Below are 26,662 nucleotides of genomic sequence, written 5' to 3'. Positions count from 1 at the left end.
TCCAAACCTTGTGTACGCTTACCAAACCAACCCAATTACCAATTTTGTCTTTATGCAAGATGCCCCCTGCACCTTACAGACTACATAAAAGAAAATAATACCTTTTATGAGATGGTCCTTGCCTGCTCCCACAGTGATCTGAATGAGTCAAGGAAAAATTCCCGAGGGCCCTAGGGAGCCCTGTCCTCAGCAGGTCCTGCAGCCAAGCAGAGAGGGTCCCACCTGGGTCACCAAATTGATTCGGAGAAAACCCCAGGAACAAACTTGACGACAAAGTTTTCAAGCTGACAAGCAGGTATTCTTCATTGCGGCGCCGGGAGACACACAGGATAGCTCCTCCTAACGTGTGTCTCTCAATTGCCACACAAGCCATCCTTTTCTAGCCACTGGGCATACATACATATTCATGAGGCTACACATAAATTACATCATTTTCCAGAAAGTTTCTCGCATGCATATAAAAATGTGGTGGTGGTCTCTGAGGGTCGTTTACTTCTTCTAACAATCTTCATCACTTCTGGCAGCCTTTGAAGCATGCGCAGTAGATGCTCATACCGGTTTAATTGGTTCGTTAGTACCAGAGACATAATAATCCTCCTATCCTCCTACTTATCAGTTAGTTTAACTGTAGCCCATCCTGGACACCTGTGGTTCCCAGATACTCCTTATCCCTGTGTCCTGTTCTTCTAGACTGTTTTTCTTAAACTATGTCACAACTAGAACAATTTATCTTGTGAGAATTCTCAGTATGTTCTCTAGCTGTACGCTATTTTTTTTTTCTCTATGTATCATGCACCTCCATAATTTTCCATTGCTACTGTTACAAAGCCATCAAACTTAACATTACTTAAAACTAATTCTAAAGGTTTCTATATTTCAGTTTGTGATTTTGTGCCCCCCTTGTCTCAGATCACACTGCTACACCTGTTGATAGTCGCCAGAGAGAGGATATCAGAGCCTTCCCCTCTGCTGCACCCAGCCTCCATGAGGAAGGTATAGATTGCTTGCTGACACACTGCTGACAGGTATTCAACTTGCCACCAACCCACATTTCTTTCTGCAGGGCTTTCTCCAGATTCTCATTCCTGAGTTTGTCTTTATCACTGGGATTATCATGTTCCAGGTGGAGAATCTGGCATTTCCTTTTCTTAAATTTTACATGGTTGGTGACTGCCCAGCTATCCAGTCCATCCAGATCTCTCTAGAAGGCCTCTCTACACTCGACAGAGTCCACAGCTCATCCTAGTTTAGTATCAGCAAACATATTTAATAAGCATGTAATTCTTTCACCTAGATCAAAGAATCATAGATCATTTATGAAAACATTAAAGAGCCCTAAAATTGAGCCCCAAGGAAACCCCAAGTGCGACTGGTTCCAAGCTTGTCAGTCCTGGGGAGATACAAGGAGAATTTCCTGCTCTCCCATGCAAACCCTCTGGGCTTTGGGGCTTAACTTCAGGTTCTCTATTTGGAAAGCTGCATGGGGGTGTGAGAGACTGAACTGAAATCAGACTCCGTCATCCACTGCCTCAAAGATTGGTATGAGAAGCTGAGGTGGAATTCCATCAATCCATTGTCACAGAGATCATAGAATCATAGAATATTTAGGGTAGGAAAGGACATCAAGACATCTACTTCCAACCCCCTCTGCCATGGGCAGGGATGCCTCACACTAAACCATTCTACCCAAGGCTCTGCCCAACCTGGCCTTGAACTCTGCCAGGGATGGAGCATTCACAACTTCCTTGGACAACCCACTCCAGTGCCTCACCACCCTCACAGTAAAGAACTTCTTCCTCACATCCAATCTTAACTTCCCCTGTTTACTACTTGTCCTATCACTACAGTCCCTAATGAATAGTCCCTCCCCAGTATCCTTATAACCCCCCTTCAGATACGGGAAGGCTGCTATGAGGTATCCATGCAGCCTTTGACATGCGGATAGATTCCACAACTCATTAAAGATGTAAAGTAGGTATGCGTTTATTCAGCGCTGAGGCACATGGGGGATAGCTCCTCCGAAGGCATGCTCACCTCAGCGACATTTCCCATTTACATTTATCCTCTAAAGTTATACATATGCATGAGGTTACACAACACGACTATACATATTCATGTCCTATCCTTGCTTCGAATTATAATGAGCTAAGAAGTCCTTTGCATCTGCACAGTGCCTCCTAGTGGTCGTGGGCAAGGGTCTCAAAATGAAGTAAATGAGTCTTCCTCAAGCGTGAACTTTTCACCTCCAGTCGTTATGCATGCTCCCTGGAGGCTTGGTCATTGTCCAAAGTGCAGAGCCAATTTCAGCTGGCCTAGGCGTCCAAAGGACTGGAATCAAGTCATGGTCCTTACTTCTTAACAATAGCTATGTCCTTATATCTTGTTCTAGCATACATGGCAAGTACTGTAAGCATGAATGAGCAGTGATATTGTTAAGTAAGTGGCTTGATTTACCCTCTTGTATATTGCAAGTACGATGAGCATGAGCAAGCAGTAACACTTAAGCAAGCAGCTTGACCTATCCCCCCGTACATCGGTTAACCCTTCGCATCACCTTCTCTTCTCCAGGCTGAACAGCCCCAACTTTCTCAGCCTGTCTTCATATGGGAGGTGCTGCAGTCCCCTGATCATCATCATGGTCCTCCTCTGGACTTGGTCCAACAGTTCCACATCCTTTTTATGTTGAGGATACCAGAATTGCACACAATACTCCAAGTGAGGTCTCACAATAGCAGAGTAGAGGGGCAGGATTACCTCATTCGACTTGCTGGTCATGCTCCTTTTGATGAAGCCCAGGATATGGTTGGGTTTCTGGGCTGTGAGCGCACACTGCCGGCTCATGTTCATTTTCTCATTGACCAACATCCCCAAGTCCTTCTCCTCAGGGCTGCTCTGAATCTCTTCTCTGCCCACCCTGTAGCTGTGCCTGGGATTGCTCCAACCCAGGTGTAGGACCTTGTGCATGGTTAAACTTCATGAGGTTGGCATCAGCCCATCTCACAAGCGTGTCAAGGTCCCTCTGGATGGCATTCCTTCCCTCCATCATATCAACTGAAACACACAGCTTGGTGCTATTGGCAAACTTGCTGAGGGCGCACTCAATCCCACTGTCCATGTCAGTGACAAAGATGTTGAACAAGACCGGTCCCACCACCGATCCCTGAGGAACACCACTTGTTACTGGTCTCCAGCCGGACATTGAGCCATTGTCCACAACTCTTTGCATGCGACCATCCAGCCAGTTCTTTACCCACCGAGTGGTCCACCTATCAAATTGATGTCTCTCCAATTTAGAGACAAGGATGTTGTGTGAGACAGTGTTGAACACTTTGCACAAGTCCAGGCAGACAACGTCAACTGCTCTACCCTGTCCATCGGTTCTGTAGCCCCATCATAGAAGGCCACCAACATCCCAGACAACATCCCCGTATTCTTCCCAGGCCGCCTGTCCTTGCTTCCACCTTTTAGAAGCCTCTTTTTTTCCTTCGAAATTTCCTTAGCAGCTCCTTATCCATCCAAGGAGGTCTCCTGGCCCTGCTGCTGCACTTCCTTCTAGTTGGGATGCAACACTCCTGAGCTTGTAGCAGGTGATCCTTGAATATCAACCAAGAGTCTTGGGCCCCCCTGCCCTCTAGGGCTGTATCTCATGGAACCTTACTAAGCAGGTTCCTGAAGAGGCCAAAGTCTGCTCTCTTGAAGTCCAGGGCAGTGCGATTGCTGCACACTCTTCCCACTGTCTCGAAGATCTCAAACTTGACCATCTCATGATCACTACAGCCAAGGCTGCCCTGGAGCGTCACATTTCCAATGAGCCCTTCCCTGTTGGTGAGCACAAGGTCAAGCATGGCACCTCTCATTGTCGGCTCCTCTATTTCTTGCAGAAGGAAGTTGTCTTCCACACAATCGAGGAACCTCCTGGATTGCTTGTGCTGGGCTGTACAGTTCCTCCAATAGGTGTGGGGGTGGTTGAAATCGCCCATGAGAACAAGGGCCTGCAAGCATGGGGTTGCTCCTATCTGTCTGTAGAGTGCTTTATCCACAGAGTCCTCTTGATCAGGCGGTCTGTAACAAATCCGCGCAGTAATGTCCCCCATAGCTGTTCTCCCTTTAACCCTGACACGCAAACTCTCTGTTGACTTCTCACCTGTCCCCAGACAGAGTTCCATACTCTTCAGCCTATCCCTACCATAAATAGCAACTCTCCCTCCCTGCCTGCCCGTCCTGTCTTTTCTAAAGCGCCTGTAGCCTTCCATTCCAACACTCCAGTCATAGGAGCCATCCCACCATGTTTCTGTGATGCCTATTTTATCATACCCCTGTAGATGTGCACACATCTCTAATTCCTCTTGTTTGTTCTCCATGCTATGTGTGTTTGTATAGAGGCATCTGAGCTGAGCTCCAAATGAAGCCTGCTCATTGGCTGGAGCAGCTGTAATATCTCTACATTGCTCCTAGCATTTATTATAGGTACTAGCAACTGACTGGGTGTGTTTTGGATGGAATGATACCCCCTTCCCCCAACACATCTAGTTTAAAGCTTCCTTGACCAGTCTGACAAGCCTCCTACCAAAACCGCTAATGGTAATATAAGCATTGGGCAAGAATTGGTGAGAACTGACCAGGTGGTTACTGACATGACAATGATCCTAAAACGAAATGACAAAGGTGTGGTACGATGTTGTATGATGTACTGTATAAGTAACTGTCCTGGTTTAAACCCTGCCAGCAACCTAGAACCACACAGCCACTTGCTCACTCCCCCCTTCCTCCCCCTGCTCTCCGAGGGTTGGGGAGGAGAATCAGAAGAATGTAACTTCCATAGGTTGAGAGAAGAACAGTTCAGTAACTAAGGTATAACACAAACCACTACTGCTACCACCAATAATAATAATGATAAGGGAAGTAAGGGAAGAGAATACAGCCGCTCACCACCCGCCAACCCATACCAGTCCGACCCGAGCAGTGATCTAACCTGTCCAGGTAACTGCCCCCAGTTTATATACTGGGCATGATGTGCTGTGGTATGGAATACGCCTTTGGCTAATTTGAGTCAGGTGTTCTGTCTCTGCTTCCTCCCAGCTTCCCTCCTCCCTGGCAGAGCATGAGACTCACAAAGTCCTTGGTCAAACCAAACCTTACTTAGCAGCAACTAAAAACATCGGTGTTATCAACACTGTTCCCAGGCTGAAAGTCAAAAACACAGCACTGCACCAGCTACTAAGAAGGAGAAAAATGACTGCTACTGCTGAATCCAGGACAATAAGTCAATGAATGTATATGTAATCAAATGAATGTGTATGTTTAGGGACAATATAATCACAGCCTGGTTGATGCTTGAGAGAGAACTGCTACGAGGAGCTATCCCCCCTGTCTCCCTGCGCCACAATAAAGAATACCTGCTTGTCAACTTGAACCTTTGTTAGCGAGTTCCTGGAGATTTTTCTGAACAACTCATCACACTTGTACTCCAGACTCCTCACCAGCTCTGTTGCCTTTCTCTGGATCAGTTCAAGCACCTTAATGTCTCTTTTGCACTGAGGGGCCCACAAGTGAACATGCGTGCCTGTGAAGGCCTGTCTCCTCAGTTTAAGCTGACATCACTACACTTAAAATCAGCGCATGTTCGAGTAAGTTTAATAGATGCAGTTTCGCCACAGTACCACAGCGTGCTCGCGGTGTCTCTGGCTGCACTGCCAAGCGCTCCCCGCAAGAGCGCAGTGACTGCCGGGCAGACAACAGGCTACACAAGGCTGACGGGAGCAGCTTCCCGCCCCTCTCCTCGGGGCCGTCCCGCGCATTTGAGGCCCGCCACAGCAGCCCGGGCTGGTCCGCAGGGATGGCGCCAAGGCACGTGACGCGCCCACGAGCCAGCGCAGCCACGAGGCGGCAGCCCGCCCCCGACTCTTCTTTCAGCCCGCCCCGTCGCTGTTCCCGCCGGCGGAAGCAGCCGTGGGCGCAGTGGAAGGACGTCATGCGCGCAGGGGCTGCCGGGATTTGGCGGGCGGTAGAGCAGCAGGTGGGCCGGTCGCGCCTTGTCTCTGTGCGCGGAGCCCGGGCCCCGGTCTCGCCGTTGTTGCCGCCGCCGCCGCCGCCATCGCCATGCCTACAGCCATGATCCCCGCGGCGCCCACCCCTCAGGAGGCCCTGGAGATCGCGGGCCGCATCATCGATCGGCAGATCCAGGATGATCGCTGCTACCCGGACCTGTCTGAGCTGCTGGCCGTGCCGGCGCCTGGTGAGCAGCGCTCGCCTGCCCGTTGGCTCTGGCACTAGGCGTCGGAGCCTCCCTGCTTCCCAGGCCGAGCCGAGACCTCCTGTAGGGCGACCTTGGCCGGCGCTGTCCGGCCGGACGCGCGGCATCTCTCCGTCTCCTGGGCGGCTACCGGCCGCCCTGGCAGAACCCGGGGCCGGCAGCCGCGGGCCCTGCGTTCTCCGGGAGCGCGTCAAGGCTGAGCCCGCGGATCCTGAGGCTTGAAGGGTGGAGGGAAGAGAGCGTGTAGTGAGCGCTTTGGCGCGGAGTGGAAGTGGTGGGTGTGAGATCTTTCCGTGGCAGGTTCTGCGCTGCAGCAGCAGTGTGCTTGGGTTGGCTCCGCAGTCCCGTTTCTCTCCAGCAAGTGAATAAAATAGCTCTTATTTTATGTCTATTCTGGCGACTATTCAGAATGTTCTTAGGGTCACTAAATGTCCAGCACCATCCTTAAATTACAAGCAGCCTCAAAAACTCTCTTAAGCCTCCTTAACTGGTTTTAATTTTTCTATAGCTGTATGTCACACGTAGTTACAGTGTAAGGTATATCTCAAACATTGGTTTTGTTTTCCTTAAAACATGCCAATATTTCCTACTTCATTGGTGCCTACTGTCTGGCAAAGTGGGCTGTGAAGAGCTGCTCCAGAGCTGTATGTGACCTAATGAATACAGGTGTAGGAATGCCAGGTTGCAACAAAGAGTATGTTTTCTGTTATGATACAATGTGATGCGAATGGCCAAAGAGTAACTGCCTTAGCAGCCTCATGGATGCACATCAAATAAAGTAATGGGCATATATGGGTACTTTAAATTGTACTGGGAGTACAGATTAGCTCTTAGGTGAAGGAATTTGCCTTGTTGATACGCATATTTAATGTCTGGCCGCATGAATGCCTTGGGTGACATAGTTTAGTTTGACGCGTCCCTGCCATGGCAGGGGTGTTGCAACTAGATCATCTTAAAGTCCTTTCTAACCCTAACCATTTTATGATTCTATGTTTCACAGTAAAAAAGGGGTAAAGAGTAGGTTGGAATCCAAATGAGTTACTGTAAGAGTTTGCAAATCTGTTTGCTCACATCTGATTTGAGATACAGGTTTATTGTTGAGGGCCCTGCGCCTACACAATATCACATATCTTGTGAATAGTGGTATTTATATGTTTAAAGTCTCTTCAGATTAAGGCTTTTATCTTTTTTTTTTTTTTTAATAAAAGTTTGAAGGTGTGTCCAATTTACCTGGAGTAAATTGAGAAATATGATTAGTCTAATTTGGATTTCACAGGTTCAGGAGCAGTTGGGTTAAGACAGAGAACAGAACCTTTTGGGGGGGGAGGGGGAAGAATTTCTCATTCTTTATAAGAAGCCTGATCTTTTTTTATTGTCATTACTTGCAGGTAGCCCTACTGTTTCTGGTATGTCAGATATGGATTATCCTTTGCAAGGACCAGGTTTGCTGTCAATACCTAATCTTCCAGAAATCAGTGCAGTCCGCAGAGTCCCACTTCCCCCAGAGCTAGTAGAGCAGTTTGGACGTATCCTTGTGAAAAATAATGTTAGATTGCCTAAGTGGTAATGTTAGAATCAAACCTTTTTTTTTTTTTTTTTTCCCTCCAGAATTTTCTTTCATGTTATTTCTGTCAGAGTCCCATAGTGAACTTTGATATTGTTCACTTTCCCTTTTTAACACTCTAAAGTGACAACAAGATCCACTTTCGTAGAGTTGCTGGTGGAACTAGTTTCTGTATGAAGAACTTCCAATGTTTATGGTAACAAGTTTGTGTACTACTGCATGTAAAGTAATACTGTTTCTTTTCTAAATGCTCCAAAGGGCATTTTGCCTTTCCTAGCCAAAATACATTTAGTCCTTACATCAGCAGAACTTCAGATATGCAGTGCAATTGCATGATGGGAGTATTTCCAGAAATCAGTAGAGCTTGGCTGACTATTGACAGTGACATCTTTATGTGGAACTATGAAGACGGGTATGTAAAGAACGCATTCTTGGCGGGCTTATGGTATCATTGGTATTATCGTGGAATTAAGTGACTGCAGTAAGGAGACATTGTTTACTGGTAGCTCAGAGGTGTGGCAGTCAGTTTACCTGATTTCTTTCAGATTTTACTAAAAGTTTTAAGTAGTAAGGGTTTAAGGATTTTTAAGAGTTAGTAATATTGCTGCGAAATCATCTTGAGGTAAAAGAAAGGGGTTTGCTTAGGGTTAGACATAGCTAACCCTAAACTTATTGCTATATTTATGCTGTGACTTTGCTTATTCAAAGAAAAAAAAAGTAGAAAAACATTACACTAATTGCCTAAGTTTTCTAAGTAGATTTAGTAAGTACTCTGATGCACGTACAGTTGCTGATCATTTCCACAATGGTAAGTAATAAAGCATTAGTACTTAGAAGTATTGTGATTGAGGCTCTCCTGCCTAGCTTATTTTAAAGATGTATAAAACTAAAAATAACTTGATTATATTTTCAAATGGCAGTGATATGTTTGTAATTTGCAGGTTTTCTTCTTTCTTTGCCTATGTAGTAAGAATTCTTTTAGTAAGAATTGCTTTCTACATATTGTTGAATTTCCTGAAAAGACTAAGGTTCATGTTGTGGCTCACATAGCTCCTATCCATGCATTTACATTGTGTCACAGTGTATCAAATACGTTCCCCAAATAAAACAACACTGGATGTTGTTACTCGTAAGGTGCTGGGTAGTAGGTTAGGAATTCTTCATTTGGGTAATTTTAGTGAGGGAGGATCTTTCTCCGTCTTGATGTGAATCCATATTGCAAATGAAGCACTGTGTAATTCATAGTATGAATTAACAAAATCAAAAACTCCAAAAAAATGCAGCTGGGCATCAGTTTTGACACTCAGCTATAGGCACGCCAAGCAGCTCAAATGATTGCCTATATAGTTTTGTTGTGAAACTTCTCTGTCATTCCATTCTGCTAGACCTTTCATTCAAAGCAAAACATGTAGATGGCTTCAGAGTGTTAAAGTAATTCTTGTTTAAATATACAGAATCTGATTTACTTTATGTGATACTGTACGACAAGTTTTATGCAAGTTGGTTTGTTTGCTTTTCTTGTTTGTTGACAGTGGAGATCTGGCTTATTTTGATGGACTTAGTGAAACTATTCTTGCAGTGGGTCTTGTAAAGCCAAAGGGAGGTAAGAAGTACATGACAGTGACTAGAATTAGGCAGTTACTGCACCTTCTATATGCGTTTTATATATGTATATACACACATATGTAAAAATCTGGTTTGTGTGTATATATGTAAACACGATACATGGGTTTGTTTTGGGTTTAAAAACATTAAATCAATCACAAGCAAAAAATAATACATAGTTTATCAATCATTTCTTTTCCACATCATACTCTAATATTGTGTTGCTCATAAATTTACACATTCAGGTGATGATTTCCATGAGATCCTGGTTTCTAGGTGTTCCAGTTCTTTTGGTAGCTAATGCCCAGATAACATTGAAGTCACAGCTGAATTGGCAATAGGACTGAGTTTAGAAGAAGTATGTTTATTAGAAAAATGTAATTTTTAAAGAGCCTTTATTTCATGAACTGGAAGCTGAACCAATGACTGAAACGCCTTCCTCATTCTAGAGTTTTGCAGCTCATTCTGTCTTGAATATGATGTATTTCCTTTAATCAGTCTGTGTGTCTTTCTCCTGGACACATTGGATATGACATTTGATCTGAGAGGATGACTGCATACCAATATTTTGTTTCCTCTTTTTTAGGTATCTTCCAACCACATGTACGACACTTACTTGTTCTGGCTACCCCTGTGGATATTGTGATTTTAGGGCTCAGTTGTGCTAATATACAAGGAGGTAATTCTCTCTTCTTCCTGTTATCCCATCTCAACTATCAGTGCAGTTGTGCATTAACAAATATACAATATTTTTTTATTAGCAACCATTTTAAAGTAATAACAATAAAGAAAATGACCAAATGACCATGTGTGAATCACCTTGCTAATTTTTAAATTGTATTATGGACAGGGGAAGTAGTTTTCATGGGGCATGCACTTGGCTGAAACTTGGACTCCCATAGGAGCACTGAATTGCATTATTCACCTGTTTAACATAAAAAGAGTTTTTAAAAAACAGGTACTCCTGTTAATTAAGCAGCATATTTGAGAGACAGAGAAGAGATGGAGCATGAATCTTCAAGGTGGTGAATGCAGGTCATTAAGCTGGTTGGCATTTGTATAAGACTTTTTTTTTTTATGCCGTATATATTAATAGAAAAAATACAAAATTGTTTCAAGAAAGTAAGAGGATTACAATCTTTTGCTCTATCTTTATACTATCTTGATGTGAAAAAAGTAGAAATCTGTGGTATGGACTTTTTGCGATTTAGAGGAGATGACAAAGTATAGAAATCAAAAACATTGCATTTTCTTATTTGGAAACTTACAAAGAGAATTTGCTGTCCTTTTTTTTTTTTTTTTTTTTAACCAAATTTGTTACTCTGCAATTCACTTTGGCGAACACCTATTCCAGAACATGTTCAGTATTTATGAAAATTACTCTTCTGTTTTCTGAAATCCTTCTTATCACAGACCCATAATATTTATTACAGCAACTTAGAATCTTAAAGAGGATTTATTGATTTATTTAAGGTGCTGGATCGCTCAATGACAGTATGTCTGGTGGAATGCAGCTGCTACCAGATCCTCTCTATTCACTCCCAACTGACAACACTTGTGTTATGGCAATAACATCCAGTGATAACGGGCGTATCTTTTTGGCTGGAAAAGATGGCTGCTTATATGAAGTAGCATATCAGGTGACTATATTTTTCATTATTTCATGGTTGTGGCATCTAGGCACTAAAAGTTCTAAACCAGTCAGGTTTGCCATCTTTTTTCTTACAAAATTGTGCATGGCTTGGTTGTACAACAGTTCTGACAACTTAGTGTAGATGCATTTTCTTTGGAGGAGTAGTAATTACATGAGGAATAGCAATGTAGCTTTGGTCAACTTCAGAAATAAAATTGTGACATCCTCCACCCTTTTTCATGTAAAATTTTCCTTTTGATGGTCACCTTTAATGATCACCTGTTTCTTTCACTTGAATAATACATACTTTTTCAATTAAGTCAATGGTGTGTAGTTAGATTTTTGCTTGCTTCCATACTTGTCCTGCTAGTAACTTGTAACTACTGTGTTTTTTGGGGGTGGAGGTTGTGTGTGTGTTTCTTTGTTTTTCTTTCAACACAATGTTAATTTTAAATTGTAGGCTGAAGCAGGCTGGTTTAGCCAACGCTGTAGAAAAATTAATCATTCAAAGAGTGCGCTGTCTTTCCTTATTCCTTCATTGCTACAGTTCACATTCTCAGAGGACGGTAAGTACTGATATTAAAGCCATAGCTAATAATTTTATGTAACCTTTTAAAATAATACTACCACGAAGTCAGACTGAATGGTTTCCTCATTTGAAGCATTTAGTTACTGCCAATGACACTTGCAGTGGTTGATGGTTATAAAAATCAGGTCACCTGTGTATGTAGTTCCAGATATAGACACAAAAGCCTGGAAAGTTTGACATTTATAACTAAAGTTAGTGTTCTCTAGTACAAAACTAGTATGTGCCTAATGGGATCACTGCAAACAGTAGAATCTGTGAGTAATGATTTTATTCTGTCTCACTGCTCAGTGAAAGATTAATGTGAAAATATATATTTTTTTTTTTTAGTTTACTAATGGTTTGTGAAATTGATCGTATTTTAAATCACTTCTGGTGGAAGTCCTGTGTGCAACTTCTGAAGTTTTTGTTAACTTATGATTAATTATTTTATATTCTGTCTTAAACTTGTTTTCACCAAATTCTGTGTTGATTTGCTGGTTCTCCCCTTTTCCGGCTCCCTCACCAGATCCTGTAGTTCAAATCGCCATTGACAATTCTCGAAATATCTTATACACCCGCTCAGAAAAAGGAGTGCTGCAGGTATGTGCCTTCTTCTAATGAATATTGGCTGTGTTAATAATGTGAATGTAACTCACAAGTTTTCCTCAATACTCAGGAATTCCCTGTAAGTCAGGATAATAATCCAGTTTATGTTTCTGTAAAAAGTGTGCTGAAGACCTAAAATACTTCCTTCTGAGGAAAGAGTGGCCTTTTGGTCTTACCCTCAATTTTATGTTAATGTGAGGATTAAGTAAAAGCAGAGTTTGAATTGTTGTTTGATTGGCGAGGCTGTATTAATTAATTCACCTGTAAATCGCTAAGCTGTATTATTGAATTGCAGGTTTATGATCTGGGACAAGATGGTGAAGGGATGACCAGGGTTACTTCTCTTTCACAAAACGCTATAGTGTCTGCTGCTGGGAGCATTGCCAGGTATGTTTATGACAATAGTAAGGTCGGAGGTTCTCTTTAAGGCCAATAGTTTCATGCTGTATTTTTGAAGACTTTTGTTTGCTTATTTCTTTGCATGGAGAGTATATCTTTTTTTTTTGTGGTTTGCTTTTGTTTTTTAGAACAATAGATCGTTCTGTATTTAAGCCTATTGTTCAAATAGCAGCAATTGAAAATTCTGAATCCATAGACTGTCAACTATTAGCAGTCACACATGCAGGTAAGAAAAAAATGCTAATTGCCCCCCTTTTGAGCTGATAAATGGCATTTGCATAGAAAAATTGTGACCTGTTTTTCTTTTGTTCAGGCATACGACTGTACTTTAGTACTTCACAATTTAAACATCCAGCAGCTCGTCCCTCCATGTTAACCTTGGTTCACATCCGTTTGCCACCTGGATTTTCAGCTTCTTCTAATGTGGAGAAGCCCTCAAAGGTTCACAGAGCTCTTTATAGCAAAGGTAAGTAGTGGGGCACAGCTCAGGTGAGACTGACTTTTCTCTGTGTATGTGTGTGTCACAGTCATTACCACACTGATTTTACATTAATGGAAGATTTTTTGAAGTGGAAGGTTGTCATGCAAAGAACTCTGTTCATGTGTTATTCAACCTTTTTTTCTTCTAATCTCCCCCTAAAGTAGACTTAATGTGTTCAAAATTCGACTACATGTCCTCCCTAGCCATGTGTGGTTAGTTCTTGAACTAGTGCCTTTCATGCTGAGTTTAGCATTTGCTGGTTATTTTTTAACTGATTTAGCTAACATTACCATGTAAGATGCCAAACAGATGCTAGATGGTTCCAGTTTTGAGTCACTTCTGATTGTAAGCTGCTTTTTAAAGAGTGCTGCAGAAATTGGAGGGGACTTTGTGTCTCTGTGTTGCTGACCCTTTTAATCATATGTAGTGATTTTTATCCTTTAAGTCATTTCCAGGTATTTTTTCCTCCATGATCAGTTCAAACATCTCATTTTTGAGTCAAGTTCCACCTATTATAGCCTCATTTTTGTTTATACCTGTTAGAGTAGATGGCAAGTAATGTTAAAAGTGACTTTCTGGAGAACCCTGTGACATACAAACTCAGGAGATAACATTGTATCATTAGGACTTAATGATTGATTTTTACTAAATGAGGAATGAATAAATGGATTTGGATCTAATGCATGATTACTGCTTCTAATGCAAGCTTAATATTTCTCTTCTTGCTAGGAGTCCTTCTGATGGCAGCTTCAGAAAATGAAGATAATGACATCCTGTGGTGTATTAATCATGATTCTTTCCCTTTTCAAAAGCCAATGATGGAAACACAGGTACTAAAGTGAACTTTTGTACAGTTTTGATGGAATCTAGATACTATTTTTTTTCTTTCTGATAACAGATACTTGAATAATGCTATCTGCATGAAATGGGTAGTTCATAGAGAACTTTCATGAGGGGTTTGGAAACATTTACAAAGCTACTAATTGATACAATGCAAAGGAAAAAAAAAGGCAGTTTTGTCAGTGAATGATATCTTAATAGGAATTCCTAGTTCATCCATACTTTCTAGCTTTATGCAAGCAAGCTGTGTATCAAAAGTAACTGCCTTGACTTCTAAGACTTCTAATTAATATATTTGAAAGTACTGTTATCTGTAATATGCTGCGTATTTTGTTCAAGCTCGGGAAGACAAGGATCACAGTCCATAGTGGTGTTTGCTCATTATAAAATTTGGCAGAAATTGTTTAAAATGTAGGTGGTAGAGACTTCGGGTTTCTTTATTTAAACTAATACGCTACATCTTTGTTAAATTTCAGACAGATTTGGGGGGTTTTAATTTATTTATTTATTCCCCCTTCTGTTTTTCCTAATTGTTACATTAGTAGGTTTGTAAGAGGTGGCTGAAGCTGGGTAGTTGCCCTCTACATCAGTTCAGGGAGAACATTTCATGTACTGCAGCTCTGAAGGAAGCTTGAAGTCTTGTGCTGAAGTAAAGGAGTAGTGTCAAAAATAGTATTATGGGAGGAGCAGTGATGGAGTGAATGGGGAGAATGTGCAAGTTAAGTTTCAAGGTCAGGAGAGAATATGCAAGTTAAGTTTCAAGGTCAAGTTTTTATTGGCTGTTAGGAGTAACTTACAAAAGAGTTTTATAGTTAGTCCAAATCCCTTTCCTGCAAAAGCTTACCCCTCTCTTTTTACCAAGGCAATTGCTTATTTTCTTTTGGTTTCCTCATGTCAAGAGTAGTTTCTATTCTGAGTGAATTCAAATGTAAATAGTAAAACATAACCATGGATGTACAAAATCTATGTCTGCTACCAAACTTTTGATAATATATCTGTTGTTCAGATGACCACCCGTGTTGATGGACATTCTTGGGCTCTTTCTGCTATTGATGAATTTAAAGCTCAGAAGATAGTAACACCACTAAATAAAGACATTATTCCAATAACTGATTCACCTGTAGTTGTGCAGCAACACATGCTGCCATCTAAGAAGTTTGTTCTGCTTTCAGCTCAGGTGAGTATTAATTTTCTAATATAGGGAATCAGTAAAGGAAATACGAAGTTGGAAGTCTGACTTAAACCTGTAAATGGTTTTTCATTTTGAATATGTTTTAAGGATTATATTCTGAACATAAAAAGAATTACGGAAGAAGACTGCTGAAACCGGTTGGAACTAGGCATAAGATCCTTTCCAACCTTAACCGTTCCATGATTCTACTTAAATTTATTCAAAGCTTTTGGGCCAGCTCCCTTTGTGCAGTGTATCAATAGGTTTTACTGGTCTCCAGAGACTGTTGCATCTGAGAAGTTATTACAACCTTGGTTATGCTCTGGATTATATGAAGTTGAAACAGACATTTGGCTGCCCAGAAAAAATAGCTTGAGTAATACTGTTGGCAGTTGGAATTTCAATAAATAATTTTTGTCTTTGTCATAGAAAAAGTCCTAAAGTTTTTGTTTTGTTTTGGGCTTTTTTTTTTCAAAGGGCTTTTAAAAAACAAAACCCACAAAAAGAAAAAAGATATTAACTTGCCTAATTCTCTTTTCTGATTACATTGAGCAATATTTTAGGTCATTTAAGTATCTTAACTAACAGGCAAATTTAAAAAAAAAAAAGCTTAATCATTAATGTCTTGTAATTTCTAGACTTAAATCTGCCTTTTTTTAGAGGCAGCTGTTTTGTTAAAGGCACTAATTGGACCTTCTACAGTTGCTAGTATAGATGCAGGCAAGATGATTGAGTCTAGAGTCTTGCCATGAGTTTGATCCTTAGTTTTTCAAGCATATTTTCCAGACAGTTTTGAGGATTTGCAAGACATATACAGCTTTGATGTCATGTCTATACTTCCTGTGTGTTACATTGCATGCTTCATGTTAGGCTAAGAACCTCAAAATTAATTCCATTTATGGAAGTTCATAACCTTTGCAGTGTTTTTCCAGCCTTCCCTGGACTCACTAGAGAATTTTCCACGTACAAATGGGGACTGGGCTTTAGGCACCGCTCATGTTATACTTTGATCTGCTGTGAAAGAAAATTCAGAATGCTAAAGATAAGCATTGTGGGAAGCGGATGTTGGGATGGCCAGAGTAAAGACAGCTTCATTCTGACTTATTCTGGGTTACTTTTAGGGGAGCTTTATGTTTCATAAGCTCAGACCTGTTGATCAGCTGCGCCATCTGCTTGTTAGCAATATAGGTGGAGATGGAGAAGAGATTGAAAGATTTTTCAAGTTGCATCAGGTAAATCTATGTAAATCTAATCACTTTCTTTAGCTTTTTTTTGTTGTTGCTATAAACATCTAGTTAATATTTCCTTCATTGGTTAAAGTATCAGGTTTTTCTCCTGTATTGTCTATGTAAGATTGTATAATAAGAATAACTTCTCATTTTATGGTAGCTAAGAATGCAAGTCTAATTCACTTTTCCTAAAATTCCCGTGTCTTGTATGCAGAAGTATAATGTAGTTCTTGGTTTCAGAAAAGCATGCATCTAAGAGTAGGGGGGGAGGAGTTTCTAGAAAGGCTAAATTCCTGCCACTGCAAGATGTTTTTACATTTTGAAGGCCAGTAAGATGTGTAGTATTGGTCTGGTTTTCTTTTTTTGTTTATGGCGAATAATAAATAAGCAGGAAGGAAGCTGTCATGGGTTAGAGTTTTGACTAGTACTGGTTAGTATTTGCAGTGAATGTTCACTGTAATCTACTCTCTTGTACTTTGATAGGATATACTTAGTGATATTTTAACATGCCATTAGAATATACAATCCATTATTTGTCTAGTTGTTTTCTTAATATATGTTGATGTAGAAAATGCATGAGTCTTAAGTCATATGTAGTTGACAGGCATGGGGAAGGAATGTTTTCTACCAGTAGGCATACTGAGTTTTCAAAAGCTGTGTAACTGATACTTACCTGCTATGATGGCATGCCTCACTATAATTCACTTCCTGTCTGTATTAATTGGGAAGAGCTGATTTCTTTGCCTTCTAAATAAAATGATGCAAAAAGTATTTACTGTTTAATTATTGAGCAACATAACTCCTATATATTTCTCACCAACTTGATAAAAGCTCTTACACTAGTAATATAATATGCTCTAGGAAGATCAAGCCTGTGCCACTTGCCTTATCTTGGCATGCTCTAATGCTGCCTGTGATAGAGAAGTATCTGCCTGGGCCACTCGAGCTTTCTTCAGGTAAGTTTCAATTCTGGGGGTTGTTCTGAATATTGTACCCACTAAGTAATTGTACGGGCTTTTTAACATACTGCCTGAGGCAGCACTGTTTCAAAATAAGCATAGACTTGCTAAACCTGGTAGCATACGCTTTTGCGCTAACTTAGGGCTCATAAACAAAGGAAGCTTCCTATAATGATTTCTGCTTAATACTCCTCTTGGATACTTGCATTCCACATGTAGAGGAGGCTACTGAAAATGTTTAATCTGTTTGAACTGCAGTTATCTATACTTCACAGTACCTCTGATCATTGAAATGCAATGTGTAGAAGTGTCTTTAATGAGATCAACTGACTACAGACTGAGTGAAGAAATAGTGGTCTCCATTCTGGAGGATTCATTTGTAATCTATTATATTAAGTACTGCATATTTTAGGTATGATGCAGACTATGTATTTTAATTAGCTGCCTTAAACAACTTGGTATATTGTAGGTATCTTGGCTGTCCTCACAGGGCATGTAGTCTGGAGGAAAAGAGGGTTTTGATAAGAAACAGCTGTTGAGAGTGATGATAAAATGTACAGCTTTGACTGTATGCTTGTGCAAGAGTTTGAATGTTGTGTTCACAAAAGCTTGCTTGTTCTTTTGCGGAACTTGTGCCTTTGTTATAACCAGTCATCTGTTCTCAGTAGGCTGCGAAAATTTGCTCTTTGTTATCTGAGGGAAAATGTGGGTAACTAGGAAGATGGGTGTTAGCAAGGAAAGATACTACAAAGTGTGCATGTAGCACTGTTGGAGAGAGGTGAATAGAAATTATATTCTTCTGACAAAAGTATCACACAGAATATTTCTGAAATGTTATGCTAATGGGTTTTTATTCCCCATTTTAAAAGACCCTCAAAACTATTAATCCTCAAACACATGAAAATAAAATGAAGTCTGTATGAAGTGTGAGGAATTTTTGTCTTTTCACATAAACTTTAGGTATGGTGGAGAAGCACAAATGAGATTTTCATCAGCTTCAAGCAACATCCCACCTATTCCTGGTTCTCCTGTTCCTATGAGTAAGTAGCAACCATTTCGTGGTTTGGACAGGGTTTTTTTTCCTCCTTAAGTATGCTGTATTTTGTCTCCTCACAAGTACCTGTGTTCTTACTGTCTGAAATGGTCCTTAATTTTCCACTTATTGTCTACTACATGGCCTTTTTCAATTTCTCTTGACTGATTTTTGGCGTCGGTGATAGGGTGATGTGATCTCAAAATACGTCTGAATGTTGCATTTAATCTGTTAAGATTATGTGAAGAAGGTATGCATTTGTTGCTGCCAGAGGTACTTCATCAGCCAAAGATCAATTCATCAATGAAGTTCAAAAAGTTCAAACTTTACAAAGATTGTTCTGTGGCTGTAACAGTGTATCTTCTGACAGTGTCATTGTCATACCTCTGCAAATACTGCTTATGACAGGAAAACAAAAGTTTTGGTCAAGAAATGGGTTAGTCATTTGGAGTGATTTCTTCCTGTAAAAGCTTCAGCGTTTGGTATCTGCTTGAGTTGTCAGTGCTACCTACAGATGAAGGTCTGCTGTTTCTCCTCAGAATTTGATGCTAATTGGAGTGGAGGTCTTTCTGTATTACTCAGGTTCATTTAAATTTCTACATTGATTCAGGATTTACTCAATTCCAGATCTTAAGGTTTTTTTAAAATAGAAATTATGAATTTGGAACTTGTAATTTTGAATTACCAAATTTAATGGTTTTTTTTTTTTTTATCAATCAGGATCTCATTGATTTCCAAGCTCTTAACCCTTACTTGATACGTAGCATTCCATTTTACACATCAGACTTGGGGAAAAAACTTGATTGCCTAGAATAAAAAGAAATTCTATTTCAATCAATTTTTGACATATATCCAAATTCCTCAGTTCTGGAGCAAGGTATGCTGAACTGGGATGGAGTTCTGAAAAAACAGTTGACCCGGTTTTGGTGGGGTTTTTTTTGTTTGTTTTTTGTTTGTTTTTTTTTTTTTGTTGGAGTTTTGGTTGTTTTGTTGTTTTTTTTTCAGAATGCTTAGCTAGTATTAAAACACCAGAGGGAGTGGCTATTTTTAATGCATCAGTGGCATCACTTTCCAAGCCTGATATTGTGGAACAGTAGCAATATGGGCAGGAGCTGAGGCAGGGCATAAGAATGTAAAATGAAATCTGATTTGGAGAGGACAGCAGCTATGGGAAGAGCAGGTGCTAGAAGCAGAATGAGAATGAAAGTAATGTCTGAGGGAAGTTATAAGAAGCTCTGTAATCAACATAGTGACTCCTTTTATAAGTAAATGTATTTTTCCCAAGTCTAAATGTTTGAATTATTTTTATCATTTGCTGTTACACATGCCTTTTGAAATTAAGTATCAAACCACATTTTTCCATTTCGCTTCAGTGTCAGCTCCACATGGAAGATGGCACCATTCTTCTGCAACTCCTTACTCTGTTTGCTCAAAGGGTAGAGAACAGTCATGTGAAATTAAGATTCGGATATTGTGGTGTCCTGTGTGGTGGGTCAGACAGCACTGACAGGAATTGATTAAAACACCTTGAAGTTTTGCATGTGATACTACATTACAGTAATGTTAGCATTAAAAAGCCAGGCACCTTTAACTTGGTTCCCTCTTATTCTCACTGTTAAAAGTCTAGCTGTGCATTCGCATGCTGCTTTTCTGCAAGTTGATGGTTTGGCACACAGGAGAATGTGCTCTGAGAATGCATTTGCACTGTTTAGGGAAGGACTTTGTTATCCTTCATGCAATTATGTGTTGCCAGGTTGAGAGAACTGCAGTGACTAAGGCAAGAGAGACAGATTCACTGATGAAAGCCAGACGTCCAGAGATGCTTTTCTTGCCCTTTTGTTGTGTATCATCCTATGTGCTGGTAGTACACCAATGTTTCTGTAGATGACCACATGTGTTCCTGATATTTTGGGGTTTTAAGTTAGGTATTCAGACTTAATTTACAGAAGGGTTGAGTATTCACTTCAGCTGAATCTGTGGACAGTCTCAAACTGAATATTCTAAGTTAACAGTGTTGCTGTGGTATTTGATCAACTGCCCTATGTAACAATTAAGAACAATAATACCAGTTTCTTTGAGCTGAGTGCTTTCACGGTAAAATTCATACTCTTTTGGAAAGATGTAAATGACTGAAAGTGAGTGCTTTGAGAATATGTGCCCATATCAGGAATGGGAACAGTCAAAATGTACTGAACAAGAAGTAGTATATGGACAGTACTGTATTGACTGCAGGAAACAGATGGTGTGCAATAAAATGTGAATATTGGGAGAGAAAAAAAAAATGCTTTAATAACTGCTCTTGAAGGAAGCATATCCATTTGGTTCACTTACGGAGTACTGGGTTGACAAAGTGAGTGCAGTCTGGTGCTTAACTGTAAAAAAGCCCTGTTGGAATAGTTCTAACTTTAAAGTACTTGATTTAACACTTTTGCTGCTCTTGCACAGGGATTTTATGGGTTATACTTTGGTTCAGTTTTGGTTGGTTATTTTAAACAAACTTACCTTTACTTCTTTCTCCTTTTAGGTTCCTCCTTGTCTGTTGATACTCCCTGTCCTAATCTTAGCTTTCTGACAACACCTGGGCAAGGTAACAACTTTGCTGGCCAAATGAAGAAAAAAAAATTTTTTTTTTTTTAACCTAGGCTTTCGTATTTGCATTCATATGAGTGATATATACCTGCTTTTACCCTAGGTTTACAACCTCGTAGTATGTCAACTCCCATATATCCTTCTGGGAATTCCATGTCTCACCCTGCTGCTGGAATGATGAGCCCTGAGATAGTATTTTCTGGAAGGCACAATGGCATCTGCATATACTTTGCACGGATTATAGGGTGAGGTGTTTGTGTATAAAGCGGTTCTGTCACTCAATTTGTTCCATAGCTTTTCTTTCCCTTAATGCTTGTATGTGGTGAGTCCTATCTTAATAGCATTTAAATTTGAAATCAGTAAAGTGCATTTTGATGTTGTGTTTGAAGTACCCATTGATATAATATGTTCTCTTCTTCGCTGTCTTAATAATACATTCAGTGAATAGCTGGGACAGGAAATTTGCTTAAATGTTGATGCAGCAATTGAGTGTATATGCACAAATCAGTGCAATGTAGTGAGACTAAAGAGGATTCTGTTGAGTCCTGGGTTGCTAAACACCCCAAGCAAGAACAGAGCTCTTCACATGTTAGTCATCTTTTTGCATGCTCCCTACATTATTATGTCCAGAGAATAATACCAGCCTATATTTAAAGTATGATTAAAGTTTTAAAATTTGAAACTTTCTCAATTATCTGGATCTGTACCGTTCAGAAATGTATAATGATAACTTCTTTTATTGTTGGCATTCAAATTAAATCCTTGTTTTACACCTTGTAGTAAAAAAATTACGATTTCTTTCTGAAGAAGTTATATATTACTTAAATTAATTGGCATTTAACACATCATTAACACAGTACTTTTTTTTTGTGTTGCAGAAATATTTGGGATGGCAGTATAGTTGTGGAGAGAGTTTTCAAAAGTGGCAGTCGAGAAGTTGTTGCAGTATGTAAAAGATAATTTTGTATTTTTAAAAGTTCCTTACAGTATATGTCTGAAACCCTGTTATACTTATGTTCCCAACTGTAGATCAATGAGAAAAAAAAAATTGTCATTTCAATGTTTTCTTAAGTTCTGTGCTCTTTTTAAGGTAATTTTAGGTTTTAATTATTTTTAAGCTACTATTTTAAATTTTACTTTTTAGGAAACCTGTCTGTAATTTGATCTTTGTTGTTAATTGGCAATGGCCAGTCTTCTCCATGTTCAGTGATTGTACTTCTGTCGTTTATGCTTACCCCCTCCAGACAAAGCCTGAAATTTAAATGGGTTACAGAAGCATTGCAGTTACGTGACAGTATAAAAAAAATGTCAGCATCTTCCTAACATAACCTCTTAGTGTTTCACTTTTTGTCCATGTCAAAATAACAATATCTTTTCTGGCTGAGTAATTTCAGCAATGCAAATTAACTACTACATGAGCTTTCCTCCTCCAGTTATAAGGTAACTGGGAGATTCTGGAAGATGTTGACAGTCATACACTGCAATGCTCAGTCATTGTTTCAGTTCAGAGTTGGATATAGTAGAACACAGCTTATTTAGGTATCAGAAGAGCAAAGAAGGTGACAGCTTGAATACTGTGTACCTTCAGTGGACTATTGCCTCTTCACCTGTGTCCCCCCACCTTAGTGACTGGGGTATAACAATGTTGTGCTCTAGTGGCAGTATTACTATTCTTCTAGTTAATTGCTGAAACCTCTGTTTGTATTTTTAGTGGCTTTAGCTTAAAATTGTAAATGTTTGGAAACTACACTTTCTGTAAAGAAGTCTGTTTTCTTTTGCAGGTAGAAAGCAGTGTTCCATCCCATGTGCTCGAATGTGTACTACAGGAACTAAAAGGTTTACAAGAATTTCTGGATAGAAATTCTCAGTTTGCTACAGTGGGAGCCCTTGGAAACCCAAGGTATTATTAACTCTGTTATGTTTAGCAGTGGTATTTCATATTCAGCTCTTGAAAGAATATACCATGAGTGTCTGTGTTGAAGGTGTATATATGGTCTCCAGCTTCAAGTATTCGGATGCTAAAAATGAGTGTTAGACTTCGCCTTTAAAAGATTCAGTATTTCTAATCATAGTAACATCTTTTTATTTGAATTGCAGTTTTGGCACACCAGCTGATCTACAGCAGAGGTTCCTGGGTTTTATATGGCCTGATGGTGGAAGTTCTCAGCAACTCCAGCAAGAACTCCAGAGGAAATACCATGGTATGCAGTTACTTCTGAACAGGAAGTATGAGGGAATGGTGCATTTGGATGTTGCTTTTCTCACCCTTTTTGTTAAAACCTCTAAGTAAAAATACGTATTTTTTTTTTCAATACAAATTTGACATTAATCAATGTAATGTTCACTTTCAATAGTGGGAAGGTTTTCTGCTTTGTTTTTTTTTGGCAGGGGCTGTGAAAGTGTTAAGTCATCAGTCATTATGTAGAATTTGGTAGATGCTTAATTTTTTTCCCCTTTTTTATGTATTCCAAAGCCCATAAACCTTTTTGGATTGCTAAATGACACGATATAATCATTGCTGCCTTATTTCTGAACTGCAAGCACTCAAAAGTAAATACATGAATTGTTGCAATTCTGTTTCACTCAAGTAATAAGTGTGCCCATACTATTCTGTCAGTGAATATAAAACATCTTGCTACACTTAAGTGTTAACAGATACTGTATGTCTTGAAGAAATTTTAATGTGGCACTTTCCTCCAGAGAGAGCTAAACAGCATTAATCAAGAACAGCAGAGGGAAAAAAAAAAAAAGGAAATTTAAGGCAATTGTTATTGTAAAACCTCAAAAATTTCCATGCTACTTTAAAATGCATAAAATGGTTACTTATTGACAATCTCTTTGTTTTTCCAGCTGAGGCACAGCTAACTGAGAAGACCTCACTTCAAGGCATCCAGCAGCTTGTTCGCAAAACCTGCCAGGCATTGGCTTTATGGAAGTTGCTGTGTGAGCACCAATTCAGTGTTGTAGTAGGTGAGCTTCAGAAGGTACGAGCTGAATCATACAATTTCAATTTGTTTGTATATGACATCTGACTTTCTTCTGATACCTAAATATTCCCAAAGAAGTATTACTTTAATTCATTGGGAAATATATAATTAATTTTAAACTACATACAGATTTTTACTTGGATTATGTTTATTTTTAAGAGACTGACTTGAAGTATTGACCTCATCACCAAATTATGAAGTGTCACCATAGATTTTATTGTACTTTTGTTGACAGTTGATAATGAGTATGGTTTTATAATCACTTTGTGCACAACGTGCAAATTGTGCTAAAATTTATAGACCAGTGTTGTCAGCCGAGAGGAATTCACTCTTTTCCTTACTGTTGGTAACCCTTCAACTACTGTTGAAACCCTTGCACTTTTGTGTAAGTAAGGGTCTAGAATGTATCTCATAACAGCTGAGGCTGGAAGGGACCTCTGGAGATTATGTGTCCCCCCCTGCTCAAAGCAAGGTCACCTAGAACAGGTGTCATGGTTTAAGCCCAGCTGGTAGCACAGTACCATGCAGTCTTTTCTTCTATCACCAGTAGTTTCAGAGCTTTTGTAATATTTTTGTAATAGTATTTTCTCGATTCTAGTGAACATCCATAGACACTACACAGCCACTACTGGCAATTCTATGTAAGCAAATACTCCTAATAAGACAAAAAGAAAAATCAATGTAATTTAATATAAAAAACATAAAGAGCACAGACTTCAAACTCTTAAGATTCCTCCTTTTTATGTATCTGTATTTTCACCTATGACAGTACACAAATTATTAAAATCTGTGATACACTCATTTTATAGGGTGTGCATTCTGACAGTGCCCTGTGAAGTAAGGGGGACTGCTAATTTCATTCGTACAGATAACTGAAAATGGTACATAGGGAAGATGTGTCTGCTGAGAGAAGTTCTTGCTGTCCTTTGGCATCCCAGAGTCCCCCCTCACTGACAGGGCTTGCTTTATTATTTCCATTTTGATATTTAATGTGCATTTTAAATAATTTATTTAAATCATTTTTGTGCTGTGCACATTGGCGTTTCTATTCACTGGAAAACAATTTTGCTGCCACATGGTGATGTTTCTAAACAGAATAAAGTAAAAGCTTTGGTAAACTAATGAAATTCTGTCTGTCTTCAGGAACTTCAAGAGCATCTAAAGATTACTGCTTTTAAAGACTTGGTAATTAGAGACAGGGAGTTGACTGGAGCACTGATTGCTTCTCTTGTAAACTGCTACATCAGAGATAACGCTGCTGTGGATGGCATCATTGCCCATTTGCAAGATATCTGTCCTCTTCTTTATAGCACTGATGATGCTGTGTGTTCCAAGGTAAGCGCGCTTCCAGATTTGACAGCACCAAACCATACTTTAGAACATGTTCAAATGAGATGACTTGGGGAGCTAGTAAACAGTTATGCTCAAGTAGTTTCAGGAGCACAAGAACTAAGGAAGGCAGGTTATGTGCATATTTGTGTCTTGTAGTTGATTAATGCTGAAAATTATGTGAACTCTGGTTTAAAGCATTTGCAGTTATTTGTAGTGTTCATAGGGTCTTTATCTCAAGTGTTATGTCTAATAAAACTGTCGTCCTGATGTCATCCAGGCTTTCCTCAGCATAGTCTTGTTTTCTGTGTTTCCTGATCTCATGGAATTTCACAGAATCAGAGAACTGTTTGAGTTGGAAGGGATCTTAAAGATCACCTTGTTGTAAGCTCCCTGCCATGAGCAGGGTCACCTTCCACTCGACCAGTTTGCTCAAAGCCCTGTTCAGCCTCACCTTGAATACTTCCAGAGACAGAAGTTTCAGCCATAACTTCTCTGGGCAACCTTGTGCCAACGTCTAACCACCCTCACAGTAAAGAACTTCTTCCTAACATCTAATCTAAATCTCCACTCTTTCACCTTATTGAAGCCATTCCCCCTTGTCCTATCCCTACATGACCTTTCCAGTTTTCTTACAGACCCCTTCAGGTACTGGAAGGCTGCTCTAAGGTCTCCTCTGAGCCTTCTCCTCTTCAGGCTGAACAACCTCAATTCTCTCAGCCTGTCCTCAAAGGAGAGGTGCTCCAACCCTCAGAGCATCTTTGTGGACTCACTCCAACATGTCCACATCCCTCTTGTGCTGTTGCCCCTAGAATTCAGTGCTGCACGTAGGTCTCACCAGAGCAGAGGAGCAGGATCACCTCCTTCGACCTACTGGTCGTACTCCTTTTGATGCAGCTCTGGACACGGATGGCACACTGCCAGCTCATACTGAGCTTTTCAATTTTATCAAAAGATAGCTGTGCTAAAGAACTGCAGTCTTAGAAGCTTTTCAAATAAATTTGAAAAACTAACTGGTGAGGGGAGAATGGGGAACCACTTGGTTAAGTCTTAAGCCCTTCTTTCTACTGCTGTTCTTGAGTCCTTTCTGCTGGAAATTTAATGTTACCAAGTGATGATGGAGTGTTTTTGAGAGGATGTATTCTCTGTTGTTCCAGCTTTGAAGTTTGGTATGGTAACCACTTGTTAACAGTATCTGTGTTTTGTTCATGTGAATAATTTCCATTTTCCCAATACCTGACTTTAGGCAAATGAACTGCTTCAGCGCTCTCGACAGGCTCAAAGCAGAATGGAGAAAGAGAAGATGCTAAGAGAGTCACTGAAAGAGTACCAGAAAATCAGCAATCAAGTAGACCTTGCTAATGTTTGTGCACAGTATAGGCAAGGTAAGAGGAAATCACTGGTCATGTTCTGGCA

At 39.9% G+C, this 26,662-nt stretch overlaps 1 protein-coding gene across 2 annotated transcripts in view; it reads left to right on the top strand.

Annotated features, from left to right (window-relative positions):
* Nucleotides 1-6,056: 6,056 nt before the first annotated feature.
* The window catches only part of NUP155 (nucleoporin 155), a 29,048-nt gene continuing 8,442 nt past the window's right edge, over nt 6,057-26,662 (top strand). The window contains exons 1-25 of one of the 2 annotated variants that reach the window (XM_062615407.1): nt 6,057-6,235; nt 7,642-7,779; nt 8,133-8,229; nt 9,350-9,420; nt 10,009-10,101; nt 10,896-11,062; nt 11,516-11,621; nt 12,150-12,223; nt 12,525-12,616; nt 12,757-12,854; nt 12,942-13,094; nt 13,839-13,939; nt 14,956-15,126; nt 16,242-16,352; nt 17,211-17,305; nt 18,269-18,348; nt 19,715-19,777; nt 20,866-20,928; nt 21,034-21,175; nt 21,809-21,875; nt 22,712-22,830; nt 23,028-23,131; nt 23,781-23,914; nt 25,061-25,252; nt 26,493-26,631. In XM_062615407.1, the coding sequence (XP_062471391.1) occupies nt 6,100-6,235; nt 7,642-7,779; nt 8,133-8,229; nt 9,350-9,420; nt 10,009-10,101; nt 10,896-11,062; nt 11,516-11,621; nt 12,150-12,223; nt 12,525-12,616; nt 12,757-12,854; nt 12,942-13,094; nt 13,839-13,939; nt 14,956-15,126; nt 16,242-16,352; nt 17,211-17,305; nt 18,269-18,348; nt 19,715-19,777; nt 20,866-20,928; nt 21,034-21,175; nt 21,809-21,875; nt 22,712-22,830; nt 23,028-23,131; nt 23,781-23,914; nt 25,061-25,252; nt 26,493-26,631 (2,806 nt within the window). In that variant the 5' untranslated portion in view covers nt 6,057-6,099. The remainder of the gene's footprint in view (nt 6,236-7,641; nt 7,780-8,132; nt 8,230-9,349; nt 9,421-10,008; nt 10,102-10,895; nt 11,063-11,515; nt 11,622-12,149; nt 12,224-12,524; nt 12,617-12,756; nt 12,855-12,941; nt 13,095-13,838; nt 13,940-14,955; nt 15,127-16,241; nt 16,353-17,210; nt 17,306-18,268; nt 18,349-19,714; nt 19,778-20,865; nt 20,929-21,033; nt 21,176-21,808; nt 21,876-22,711; nt 22,831-23,027; nt 23,132-23,780; nt 23,915-25,060; nt 25,253-26,492; nt 26,632-26,662) is intronic. The other variant, XM_062615408.1, reaches the window with a different exon arrangement.

This window comes from Pezoporus occidentalis, unplaced genomic scaffold, assembly GCF_034315485.1.
Source record: "Pezoporus occidentalis ecotype Australia unplaced genomic scaffold, CSIRO_AGI_Poc_V1 ctg181, whole genome shotgun sequence".
Taxonomy (NCBI): Eukaryota; Metazoa; Chordata; class Aves; order Psittaciformes; family Psittacidae; genus Pezoporus; species Pezoporus occidentalis.
Note: the sequence above shows the minus strand (reverse complement) of the source record. Positions and strands in the feature narration are given on the sequence as shown.